This window comes from Xyrauchen texanus, chromosome 8 (assembly GCF_025860055.1).
Source record: "Xyrauchen texanus isolate HMW12.3.18 chromosome 8, RBS_HiC_50CHRs, whole genome shotgun sequence".
NCBI lineage: Eukaryota > Metazoa > Chordata > Actinopteri > Cypriniformes > Catostomidae > Xyrauchen > Xyrauchen texanus.
This window is the reverse complement of record NC_068283.1, coordinates 5,245,036-5,258,100: the sequence shown is the minus strand read 5'-3', so window position 1 is coordinate 5,258,100 and position 13,065 is coordinate 5,245,036. Positions and strand designations below refer to the sequence as shown.

General features: G+C 38.6%; 1 protein-coding gene across 1 annotated transcript; it reads left to right on the top strand.

The window, feature by feature from the left end:
• Positions 1 to 3,875: 3,875 nt before the first annotated feature.
• Positions 3,876 to 12,657, top strand: LOC127647274 (uncharacterized). The gene is made up of 6 exons (XM_052131422.1): positions 3,876 to 8,164; positions 8,275 to 8,452; positions 8,860 to 9,077; positions 10,669 to 10,941; positions 11,164 to 11,270; positions 11,582 to 12,657. Exons 1-6 carry the CDS (start codon positions 3,903 to 3,905, stop codon positions 11,815 to 11,817), a joined length of 5,274 nt encoding a protein of 1,757 aa, XP_051987382.1. The 5' UTR covers positions 3,876 to 3,902; the 3' UTR covers positions 11,818 to 12,657.
• The last annotated feature ends 408 nt before the right edge of the window (positions 12,658 to 13,065 follow it).

Genomic DNA, 13,065 nt, shown 5'->3' with positions numbered 1-13,065 from the left:
TACAAAATACAATTAAAGTTACACGGAAAATATTTAACTCCTGAGTTCTAGTTTATCATAAATGGCGTAAATCATTAGCTCAGCCCCCTCCTGACCTTCTGTACAGTTTAAGATAAATAGGCTGTAGTTTATAAAGAGCAGCAGACTGCAAAGGCTACTTTTCTCACAGCGATGGACTTCTCTGTACAGGAATAATATCAGGCTCCAACAGAATATCCTGAATAATGGGTGCCCAGGTTTCAGTCAAGAATCAGACTCCTTATACCTGGCAATTTGCCACACAGGACAGAGGGGTAAGAACTTTTGGTGCATTCACTGCACAAGATTATTTATGCAATTCTATACCCTAAATCATGCTTCATATTTCTTTTTTTCCTAGTTAGCATGTCCTCTGATTAGCCAGATAATAACTAAGAGCATAACATAATATCTCACAACATTATCAGCCTGTTCTTTACGTTATTTTATTCACTGCCTTTTTTTTGCTCCCAGTATACACGCATCAATGCTGGCTGCACAACATCCTATGAGGAGAAAAGGTTAATCCATCGCTACATCTACTTCAGATATGGAAATAACACATGGAAGAGTTTTACATATGAGTTTAACACCCATAAAGGCGACACATCGTTTATCTTAAGGGAAACCTACGACCGTTCCAAGATTCAGTTGCACTGCACCTCCGAGGGTGGCACTCATTACTGTCCCAACTATGGTAAGTTCCTGGAAACATATCAGTTCTGCACTACACTATACTGTCAAAAGTATGTGCACCCCTAACCATCAAACCCATATGTGCTTGTTGAACATCTCATTCCAGATTTATTTCCCTTTACTGTTATAATAAGCTCCACTCTTCTGGGAAGGCTTCCCACTAGATTTTGGGTCGTGGCTGTGGGGATTTGTGATCATTCAGCTACAAGAGCATTAGTGAGGTCAGGCACTGTTGTTGGGTGAGGAGACCTGGGGTGCAGTCGGTGTTCCAGTTCATCCCAAAGGTGTTCAGTGTGGTTAAGGTCAGGGATCTGTGCAAACACTTTCAGGTTTCTCAGCAGGAGCTTCACTGAGGAGAGCAAACCTGTTAGTCGTCACCCATTCGCCCCGCTGTGAGGGCTCTAATGCTGGAGTGTGAGATTACTAGGCATCCAGACTTTCCCCTACAGAAACTATACTGCTCTCACTCTCACTAACCCTCTCTAGAGTCTGCACCTCTAATGCTACAATCTTCTCCATCAGAGTGCTAACATACACATACACTTATCACAAATAAAACTACTAACGACGGAGGAAGAATGACTAAACATCCTAAAAAATCCTTAAAAATAAAAATGGGATGCTGACATGGGTACACTTTCATCATTTATTCTCAGTCAGTAGCTTCCTACAGCACACATCAATTATCCCACACCAAATTAAAGAACAGTGTTGGTATAGAACTTTTTTAGATTTATTTTGGTTTTAGTTTGGTTGGCTGTCAATTTAGGGGAAATGAACAATCTCACACAATTGCTCCAGCAGAATTATCTGATGGCCTTAATCACTGATGGTGGTATAGTGTTTCCATTCATAAAACAAAACAGTTATTAATGATTAAAATATCAGTCTTTTGTAATTAAAGAAAGTCATGGAATCATTGTGTAAACCAGAAACTAATGACTGAGGGGAATTACTAAGAATATTTGACTCTTTTCAGGCTTGTTTCCATTCAGGATTTATAATTAACATTTTCAAAATTCACATAAAGTAGCTGGATGGAAAATGGCATAAAAACTTGCACTTACAATGGTTTATTGTACATTTATGACAATTAGCAGACACCCTTATCTAGAGCGACTTACAGAAGTGCTTTGAAGTCATCAATAAATAAATCCTGATACTGGATCACTAGGTCACAGATTAAGAATACCATCAGTCTAAATTCTGTTAGGAGGTTATACAGAATAAAACACACAGACAACAAAATAATGTTTTTTTATTGTACAGTATTTTGTATAATTCTCCCTATTATGAACAGCATTCTATTATTTCTATTTTACACATATTCCCACAAGGGAATCTAATTTCATTGTATTCAAGGTTTCTGTTCTCTGTTCTACAGTCTAGAACAGTGCACTTTCCATTCTCCATTAAAGGTATAGCCCTGATGGGTACTCTGTGTCTTGCATTACCCCTGACAGGTAAATGCCTCCTTGGCCACAGTAGAGATAAAGCCTTTCCAATCCAGTCTTAGTTGTGCAGTTAATACAAAGAATACAGACAACTCTAATGAACAGCTGTGACAGCACATGGCTAGTGCTGAGAGTGATCATGGGTCATTCTTGCCTGTGCAATTAAATAACTCATTAAACGATAAAGTGTTATCTGTAAGTTGTTCCTAATTCCATGGTGTCTGATGATGTCTTAAAACAGGAAAAATTGAAGAAGATGAAAAACAGAGACAGCGAGAGGAGGAGAGAAGACGTCTGGAACGTTTGGAACGTGAGCAAAGGATTCAACAGGAGCTGGACAGAGAGAGTGAATCATCCAGACTCAAGCTTTCTCGAGCAACTGAGCGGCTTCGTGAAAAACAGAGCTTCAGAGGTCACGAACAACATCATGAACGCACACAAGTTCTCCATCAGCAAATAGAAGATGACGCTGCTGCGATCGAGAGGGACGAGGTACGACTTTAATACAGATTTAGCTAAATTACAACAGTACTGTATATACAGCATGTGATAAATTGTTTTTTTGTTTTGCACATTTATTTATTTATGTAGGTAATTGATGTTGAAGAAAAATTCAAAGAGCTTTTATTAAAGTACCAAATCACTGAAGATAAAGACATACAGCACTACAAGATTTGGGGCAGGATTAAGACACTCCAGAATGAACTTATTGTTCAATATTGTAGAGAAAACAACCTTTCAGTATGGTCTCAGTTTACCTTTGATCATGCTGTAGGATATAATGAACAGTCTCTTACTGAGAAGCTCACAGTTCTTGAGGCATCTCTACAGTTCATTCTGCACAGTAGTGCTGAAAATGCTAAAGATGATGGAGATCAGTCACTTGGCTGGGAGAAGAAGTACGGCTTTCTCTTGGGGTTGGTGGAGCAGCTTAATACCACAAATCCTACTTTGGCTGAATGCATTTTATTAAATGTACTTGACATGATTTCAGAGCTGTCACCACAAAGTAGGGACATTTTGGGTCAAATGTTGTTCAACAAAATCTGGACACCATCAGAAATAATGCTCTTGATTTGCAAAAGTCCAGCTATCAAATGTGATCAACTTAATTCAGTTCTCCACACAGCACAAACCTACCACCTGGACTGCATCGTCATACTCTCTGCTCTTATGAATGAAAACCCTTTAATGTTTCTTCAAGAACAAATAAAAAATGACAAGGAAAAAGATGCAGACACAATTGTGAAGGAACTTCGTGAAGCAAACTGCCCAGAGAAAATCTTGGTGCTGTTGAAGGATGTGCTTAGATACATGGAGTTGGAACTCCCAAAATATCAATTGGTGGACCTCACCAAGGAACAAATTGACAATTTGAAAAGGAAGATAAAATCTCTTAATCTTACAAACCCAGATATCAACATTCTGAAAGATGTATTAATTGGAATGTCAATAGCAGTGCAAGACTGCTCAACACTCACCAGTAAAGACAACACAGTGATCCAAGGCTATTTTCCAAGACGCACACAACTGGCATCATTGCTTTTGCTCCTCTTAGCACAGCTGACAGAAAATAAAGGATGTCTTCTTGAGATTGGCACAGGTGAAGGCAAGTCCAGTATCTTAGCCATGTTTGCTACAATTCTGGCTATTCGTGGAACAAAAGTGGACATTGTGACCAGCTCTCCAGTTCTCGCCCGACGAGACCAAGAAGAATGGAAAAAATTATTTGAAATGTTTGGTGTCACCTCATCTGTAGTACCTCCACCTTCGTCATGTGCCAATTCACCAGAGAAACAAGAGGAACATCTTAAAGATGCTTACAGACAACAAATAGTATATGGAACAGTGGGAGTCTTTGCAGCAGACATACTTAAACAGGAATTTGAGAAGAGGACTACCCGAGATACAAGGCAATTTGAGCTTGTAATAGTGGATGAAGTGGACTATATGACCTTGGACAATGGAGTTCAAGTGACGTTCTTGTCCCATGAATCTAGTGGATTTAGGCATGTGGAGCAAGTACTTTCCAACATATGGGCCATGATATCTACTTGTCAACCAATTGAAATGCTTGAAACAGGTGAGATAAAATGGGCAACAAGGATACAGTACTTTCATAAAGCTGTAACAGCCGTTATGGGACTGGAAACATCAGACAGCTTTTCAGCAAATGAGATCTTGTTGCCTGGAGTGACTTTAGGGTTCTACACCCAAGAGGATATTGAAATGATACATCAAGCTGAGAGCAAGAAAGAGAAAGAAAATGAAGAAGATGAGAACCAGGACAGAATGTCCATAGCATTATCTGAAGTCATGAAGAAACTTGGAGTTTCACAACAGTACGATCTTCTGAGTATATTTCAGGAAGTCTTGGAGAACAGTACAGTGTTTAATTGCTACTCTTTAGAGAACAAGAAAGCCAAATGTTTTGAAGCTCGGGAAAAACAAGGTGACCTTAATGTTGAAATGCTACTGCTGGAAGGAGGACTGGCATGCGAAATCATGTCTGAGGAATCACTTATTGATGCAACTGTAAGCACAATAAAGTCATGTATCAAGTACACAGGTAACCTCCAAACGGCTGAAGAATCCAACAACTTCATTGTCGTCCCTGTTTTCTTGAAAAGCTACATTGAGAATCAGTTACCAGGTTTTGTCCAGAATGCACTAAGGGCTATTGAGATGTCACAGGGCCGAGAATACATGATTGGCACCTCACCAGCTGCTGGAAGGGAAGTTGCTGACAGTCCTGACAGACACCAGTATAATGCGATAATACCAGTGGACTTCAAAGCGAGCGGTGTGCTGGAGAAAAACAAGAAGTGGGGTAATGGTCTACAACAATTTTTGGAGTTCAAGCACCAACTTGCGATTTCACCGATATCCAACGTGACAAACTACATGTCAAATTTCCATTACTTTAAAAGGTACCTCAAAGGGAGTGGTATATTTGGTGTTTCTGGTACATTAGGAGGTAATGCAGATCAGGACTTTCTGGCAAAACATTATAAAGCAAAGAGTTACACTGTACCTGCACATCGCCATAAAAGGGTGGTCGAGCTTCCAGTCATCCAGGTGAAAGGTGGGAATCATCAATGGATTCAGACGATTTGTGAAACTTCATGGAAAGTAGCAGAGAGAGGACAAGTCATCTTGGTAATTTGTGAAGATGTTAAAACGGCAGATGAACTACATGAGAAAATACAAGATGGAGGAAGAATTAAGGCAGAACAGATTACTCTGTACACAATCAGCGAGAAGCACAACATTGAAAGAGAGAATTTCTGTGCAGGCAGAATCATCATTGCTACAAATCTCGGAGGACGGGGCACAGACATAAAGGTTGATGAAAGTGTGAATAAGTGTGGTGGTCTTTTCGTTCTTCTTACTTACTTTCCACACAACCGAAGAGTGGAGAAACAAATATTTGGTCGTACGTCTCGAAAAGGCAATCCCGGGATGGTCCAGATGGTTGTGAACTGTGATCATCTCGCACCCGCTTACAAAGGTCAGTCTGTGGAAATAATGCGACAGCTAAGAGAGGATTATGAAATTAAACGAATCCACGACATGGAAAGTGATGAGCTGGCTAAAATAAAACTAAAGGAAAACCTGTTCTCCACATTTTGTGAGTTGCTGAAAGGCTTTGATGAGCATTACACACAGGAAGAAAAACTGGATCCCATGCTATTGCAGCTCAGTAATATTCCTAAAACCTTTACACATCATCAGTCTAAGTTTGATTATCAGCCTGCCATCAATGCTTTGAAAGAATCTTGGGCCTTGTGGTTGACCCTTCATGAGGAGCACATCGACAGGCATGATGACCTCAGTCAACTTCAAACAGACCTTACCAGGACGATGAATGAAACAAGTGGAAAGCTGCTGCAAGGAGAATGCAATAATTTCTATGATCACGTCAGACAGGCAATTGTAAGAACTGATCTACACTGCCGAAACAAATCCAGCAATGATTTTGGGGCTAACTCCTACTGGCAAAAAGTTGTAAACGCTGACCCACACTACAAGGCTGTGGCACTCTATAACCAGGCGTACATCACCATCAACCTTGGGAAGGGTAACTATAAAGCAGATGCAATGAACCTGCTGGAAGACGCAAGGAAATCCATTGACGTCTATGTCTCAGAAGTCTCAAACACAATGATCTCATGTAACTTATCAGTCACTGGTAACAAAGACCAGAGCTCAGACAACAACAACTTTCAGAGTCAAATGGAGGCCAGAATGAACATCTTTAAGTCTTGGATGACGTACATTGATAAATCATTGAGTAAACTTCAAGAGCTGGAGAAAAACAACAGCGACGCCATTACAGAGGACTGTTCAGTCTACACTCTGTCTGAAGAAAAGAACTTCATCGTCACAAATGAGCTGAGATCGTTATATGACTATGGCCTCGGTGTTGTTTTTGAGGTGAAAAAGAAGCCTAAGTTTTGTTTGGATGCTTTGATATGTTTCATACTCGGGGTGGTACAGGTGCTCGCTGGAATTCTTATTTGTGCGCTGACATTTGGAACAGCCAGCCAGTTTGGAATGGGCTTGATTTCAGAAGGAGTGTCTGACATGATCAATGGAATAGAGGGGATGATAAAGGGCACATTTGATTGGGTGTCATGGGCAATATCTAAGAGTATCAGCATCGGGCTTGCTTTGCTAACAGCTGGGTTTAGCGTTATCAAGAAAGCGGTTACCTCAGTGTTTAAAGTGACAAAAAGTCTCCTCAATGGTACAAAGTCTTTCTCTTCTGTTGCATCTGAATTCATCAAATCAGGAAAGGCAATGTTTACTTCAGTCAAAGGAAGCATTAAGTCTGGTTTATCATCCGTCAGTAAGGAAACTTTTAAGTCTACAATGAAAAACATGACATCTTCTACAGCGCTCAGACAGAACTTCAAATATGCAACTAAATATGCAGTTAAGGAAATCGGGAAAAAGTCTGTGCTCAGTGCCATGAACTACGCAATCGATGCAGCACTTCAGGAAGTCTTTAAGAAGATTTTACAAAGCAGTTTTGAGAATGTCGTTACATCATCAGTGAAGCATAGCAGAGAACTGGATCAGATTATTGTTGAGTTCATCAGCTCAGGTGTTCCTAAAGCTGCCTTGAAAAAAGAGAATTTCAAGATTGACCAGAATTATGAGAAGCAAATAAACAAATCAGTTGGTGTGCTCTGCAAAGAAATAATTCCTCACCTCATACTGGACTGTACCACAGCACGGGACGTTATCAGCAAACTCTCTGAGGTGTGTAAAGCAGCAACAGAGCTTATGAATAAAGCAAAACTTTCAGGTGTGCTTGAAACAGCAAAGCTCATTCTGAAAGTAGCGGAGTACTCAACAAATCTCGTTCAAATATTGGGTACCGTACCAACAAAGGAGATAATAGACAAGAAATTTGTTCCTGAATTACAGGAGAGCATCAGTGAGCTTCAGAAAGACATGATAAAGTATGACCAAGATGGACGACATAATTTACACGATGTACAACGCCTTAAAGGAGAACTTCTACAGATTATCGCTCAAGAGGTTTCTAAGCAATTCATCAGTTCCTGTTCTGAACATATAACTTCTTTAATGACCAGCACATTTAAGAGTCAGTTGTCCAGTGCAGCTGGACAGGCGGTAGACCGCATTATGGACAGACATAAAACTCAGCATTTCTTTGATGACCAGAGGAAAAAGCACAACAAGAAATCTGCGAGCCACAAGGAAGTGGAACAGCTGTCAGATGAAGACAAAACAAAGCTAATCCAGTATACAGAAGATATGAGCAAAGCCGATCAGCCCACTACAGCCCTCGATATGTACGTGCTCACAAAAAGTAACCTGCTCAATGGAAAAGGAATTCAACTCGCTGTCGTTGATGAAAATGGAAAACAGCTCACTGAGGAATGTTACCCAGGAACCAACAAAACAGCAGGCGATATAAAACTGAAATTAACCAAATCCCCAAAAGACCTGCATCCATCACAGTAAGACTAATCACTAGAGCATTATACAGCTCACTTATAGAAATAACTTTCAGTGTTAATGCTTATGAACATTGTGTACTGAACGTAGTTACTTTTAATTTTAAAAACAGAGCTGGTGCACAGCTGAACAGCGGCCATTTTTACGTTGTACAAGATGATGGCAGGATAATCAGCATCAACTCTGACCATCAGAATGCTCTTTATCATGCAGTAGCACAAGCAACTGGCAGCAAGACAGAAGACCTGAATAAAGAAGCTTTGATGCTACGTCAGAAAGTGAAAAATGAGGTGAGGTACACTTAATTTATGTCTCTGATTGCTTCATGGAACAATGTGTGCACATCCGGTATGCAAAAGCCAGATTTTAGTTGTAGATCTCCTTCCATAAATGTTAAATAAACGTCTCCTTACAGAAAACATGTTTATTTTTTTCTCACGTGTCCACCAGCAACATGTTATCACAATAAATGACTGGTTTATGTTCTTGTTGATGATTCAGTGGTTGATATGCCCTAGATATATGAGATATATATAATTTGTGTTTTTGGGGCTTGTGGCTGTGGAAGCATATAAGTACTCGAGAATGCTATAACAGAAACACATAATTAGAAAAACCCATTCCTGACCAATCAGTGTACAGTGTTACACAGTCACCTGCGCATGTATTTAATCTCACACTCTTAATTTCTCACTAGATCCAGACAAACCTTGAATTGTACGCACCAATGCTTAATCTTCAGCGAGGATACGACTTGTCTCAGAAAAACCCTAGGAAATATGGTGTAACTGATGGAAGTACAAATGAGAGTGACACTGCACTGCAGGAATACTTACAGAGTGTTAAATTCATCAGAGGTGACGAATGTATCCTCATCAAAATGTACCATCTTGGATTTGTTGGTGAAAATAAAAGGTAAAGTACCTGATTGCTCATAGACATTTCTATTATTTATTCATATCACAACAGCAATGTGTACCGAGATCCACGATTAAGTAAGTGGTACTGATACACCACATATACCACAGATACACCACTGACACAATAAATACTACTGATACAACATATGCCACTGATACACCACTGATACAACATATACCACTGACACACCACTGATACGACATACACCACTGATGCATCACTGATACGACATACACCACTGATACATCACTGATACGACATACACCACTGATACAACATACACCACTGATACATCACTGATACGACATACACCACTGATACGACATACACCACTGATACATCACTGATACAACATACACCACTGACACACCACTGATACAACATACACCACTGATACAATAAATACCACTGATACATCATTGATACAACATACACCACTGACACACCACTGATACAACATACACCACTGATACAACATACACCACTGACACACCACTGATACAACATACACCACTGATACAATAAATACCACTGACACACTACTGATACATCATTGATACAACATACACCACTGATACGTCATTGATACAACATACACCACTGATACAACATACACCACTGATACATCACTGATACAACATATACCACTGATAAACCACTGATACAACATACATACCACTGATACACATATACCACTGATACAACATATACCACTGATATACCACTGATACAACATATACCACTGATACACCACTGATACAACATATACCACTGATACAACATATACCACTGATACACCACTGATACAACATATACCACTGATATACCACTGATACAACATATACCACTGATACACCACTGATACAACATATACCACTGATACACCACTGATACAACATATACCACTGATACAACATATACCACTGATACACCACTGATACAACATACACCACTGATACAACATATACCACTGATACACCACTGATACAACATATACCACTGATATACCACTGATACAACATACATACCACTGATAAACCACTGATACTGATATACCACTGATACAACATATACCACTGATATACCACTGATACAACATATACCACTGATACACCACTGATACAACATATACCACTGATACACCACTGATACAACATATACCACTGATACAACATATACCACTGATACACCACTGATACAACATACACCACTGATACAACATATACCACTGATACACCACTGATACAACATATACCACTGATATACCACTGATACAACATATACCACTGATAAACCACTGATACTGATATACCACTGATACAACATATACCACGTACACACAAATGATACAACATATACCACGTACACACAACATATACCACTGATACACCACTGATACAACATATACCACGTACCCACAAATGATACAACATATACCACTGAACACCACTGACACAACATATACCACTGATACACCACTGATACAACATATACCACGTACACACAAATGATACAACATATACCACTGACACACAAATGATACAACATATACCACTGACACAACATTCTCATTATCTTTTGGCAGTGTTCTAAGTGCTCGCAAGTCCAGTAAGAACACCACTGGGACACTTATCTCAAGCCATATTCCCTCGAAAGACTCCATCAGACAAGCTCAGATGTTCATGGAAAACTCAAACTCGGTGAACGAGTTTAAAAATAAAAACCCGGAGCTTAATAAACTTATCAACAGCATAAAGACTGACAATACTGGACAGCACCTGATTGCCATGGAGGTTCTGGGACAAGATCACAGACAAGCTTTAACTACGGGCCCAAGCAACCGCTCACAGATGGCCAGGTAACATTCACATTCTGTGTGTTAACGGTTACGGATGAAATCTTCATGCAAGGCAATTATACAGACTTCCAATTAACACTACAGGAATTTGGAGTAGTTTTAAGCATTGAACATTTTCGGTACAGCATTACAATGTTAAGCAGTGAATTATTTACTTCATTAAAACATAAAGGCAAAGGTTAAATCTGCTTTTAAAAATGTATGTTTTTTTTTTTTTTGCAGGAAACTTCTAGCAGACACCATGATTAGTGGAGACATAGAGCTTCTGATGAAATGCTGCATGATTCTACATCACCCGCTTACCTCACAAAAGCTCAGAGATGCTCTAGGTAAGAAAGGTGTTACCTCAGAGGTGTTAATCCTGCAAAACACATGCATGGTTTGCCCTCCAGTAGATGCTGTGATTTGGCAGGGTGTTTACGTTAGACACAATAATGTAGCAGTTACCAGAATGTTACGGGTAGTTTCATAACGCTGCTGTTAAATTCTGCTGTTGATTAATTTGATAAATAATGCTGTTAATTAATAACACAACAATACAAGAGATTCAATACAACACATAACAAACACAACTGATGGTCTAAGTGTAAAAGGGCCATTGTGTTGCTACACTTGATGATATTCTTTTGTGTATTTCCAGGTGAAAGTATTCAAACTCCGAGTCATATTTTCTCCGATGATGGTGTCCGAGGCTACTACAAAGCAGGATACAGAAACCTGGTGTCAGAGTACAGCCACATGGGAATCCTGGATCAGAACCAGCGTGAGCGTCTGGATGAGTGGGTGACTCAGGACCAGCACGAGGACACTAATACTGCAGAGTACCGCAAGGTTCTTCAGGGATTAGGTGAAAAAGCAGATGGAGAACATGTCTAATGTTAATGAACACATGTTCTCTTCAGCACCTCGTGATAAATATGATGATGATGGTGATGAAGATGATGGCTAAAGTTAGTATGAATTGATTGATCTCTGCCACTGAAATCATATTCACTGCAAAACAAATTACACTTTAACAAGTAAAGATATCTTGTTCTATTGATAGATAATTTTGGTCATTTTAAGCATTTATTTCTAGGAAGGAGCAAAAGAGTAAGAGCATTTAAAAGTCAAAATCAGTATAAATGTCTAGAACTATTCCTTTAAAAAATGTCAATATACAAATTCATTTTTTGTGTGTTTTTATTGTAGTTAGATCAGTAAGCATGATGATAATGTTCTTATGTGTGTGTTTGGGGTTTAAATGTGTGGAGGGTAAAAATATTACTGGGTTATTCCACAAAGCATGAATTGAATTAAAAACATAAGAATGGTGTTGGGTTGTGATTTAAATTTTATATATTAATGAAATCAAATATAAAAACAAATTTTCAGCTCCTCTTCAGTAGACTAATGTACACATTACAGCTTTGTACAGTGTAGAACAGGAACCAATATTTCAAGCTTCTCTCTGATTAAAAGGTCAAATACACACTGTGAAATCGTTTTACTTAAAACTTGGTGCTGAATTTATAATCACATAATTATTTTATAATCAATGAAATGAGGGGATTTTATGATAAGAATCTACATTTTACGCACATGTATTGTAAAATGTTTTGTTATTAATCTGAATGATGCTTTTTGTTATTAATCTGTATAATGCTGGTGTATGGATTTATAGTTGTAACTGATCTCATTTTATTACAATTTTTCCAATAAAATTTAACAAGTTTATATTTGTGCATGTTTTATTTCTTAAAAATAAGAGGTAAAAATTAGACAAACAGTCTGGACCAATCAAACAGCTGAGAGGACACACCCACTCATTATCATTTATGCAATGAGGAAAATAGGAAAAATAAATGTGGTGGAATTAATAAAATAGACAAAGAAAGAAGGTGAAAAATAAAAATGGATAGTAAAAGAGATTTTAGAAAATAATTACAATTATTTTACTATTAAAAAAAAAAAAAACACACAGTATAATCAATGTTTGTATTCGGTTATAAATGTAACTTATTAGATAAATCATTAAATGTATTATTTTTAGCGATCCAATATTGCTATAGCTTACAAACCAGTGACTATACACCGTACGAGTGGAAAATACGGCACCATTTATTCCCTTTGTGTGGTTTTGAA

What these genes read in the sequence shown, in the direction of transcription:
- LOC127647274 (XM_052131422.1), top strand. Translation starts at nt 3,903, where the DNA reads ATGTTTGGTGTCACCTCATCTGTAGTACCTCCACCTTCGTCATGTGCC. An exon ending in TTTGTTGGTGAAAATAAAAG is followed by an intron (nt 9,078 to 10,668) that starts GTAAAGTACCTG and finishes ATCTTTTGGCAG; the next exon opens with TGTTCTAAGTGCTCGCAAGT. An exon ending in AACCGCTCACAGATGGCCAG is followed by an intron (nt 10,942 to 11,163) that starts GTAACATTCACA and finishes TTTTTTTTGCAG; the next exon opens with GAAACTTCTAGCAGACACCA.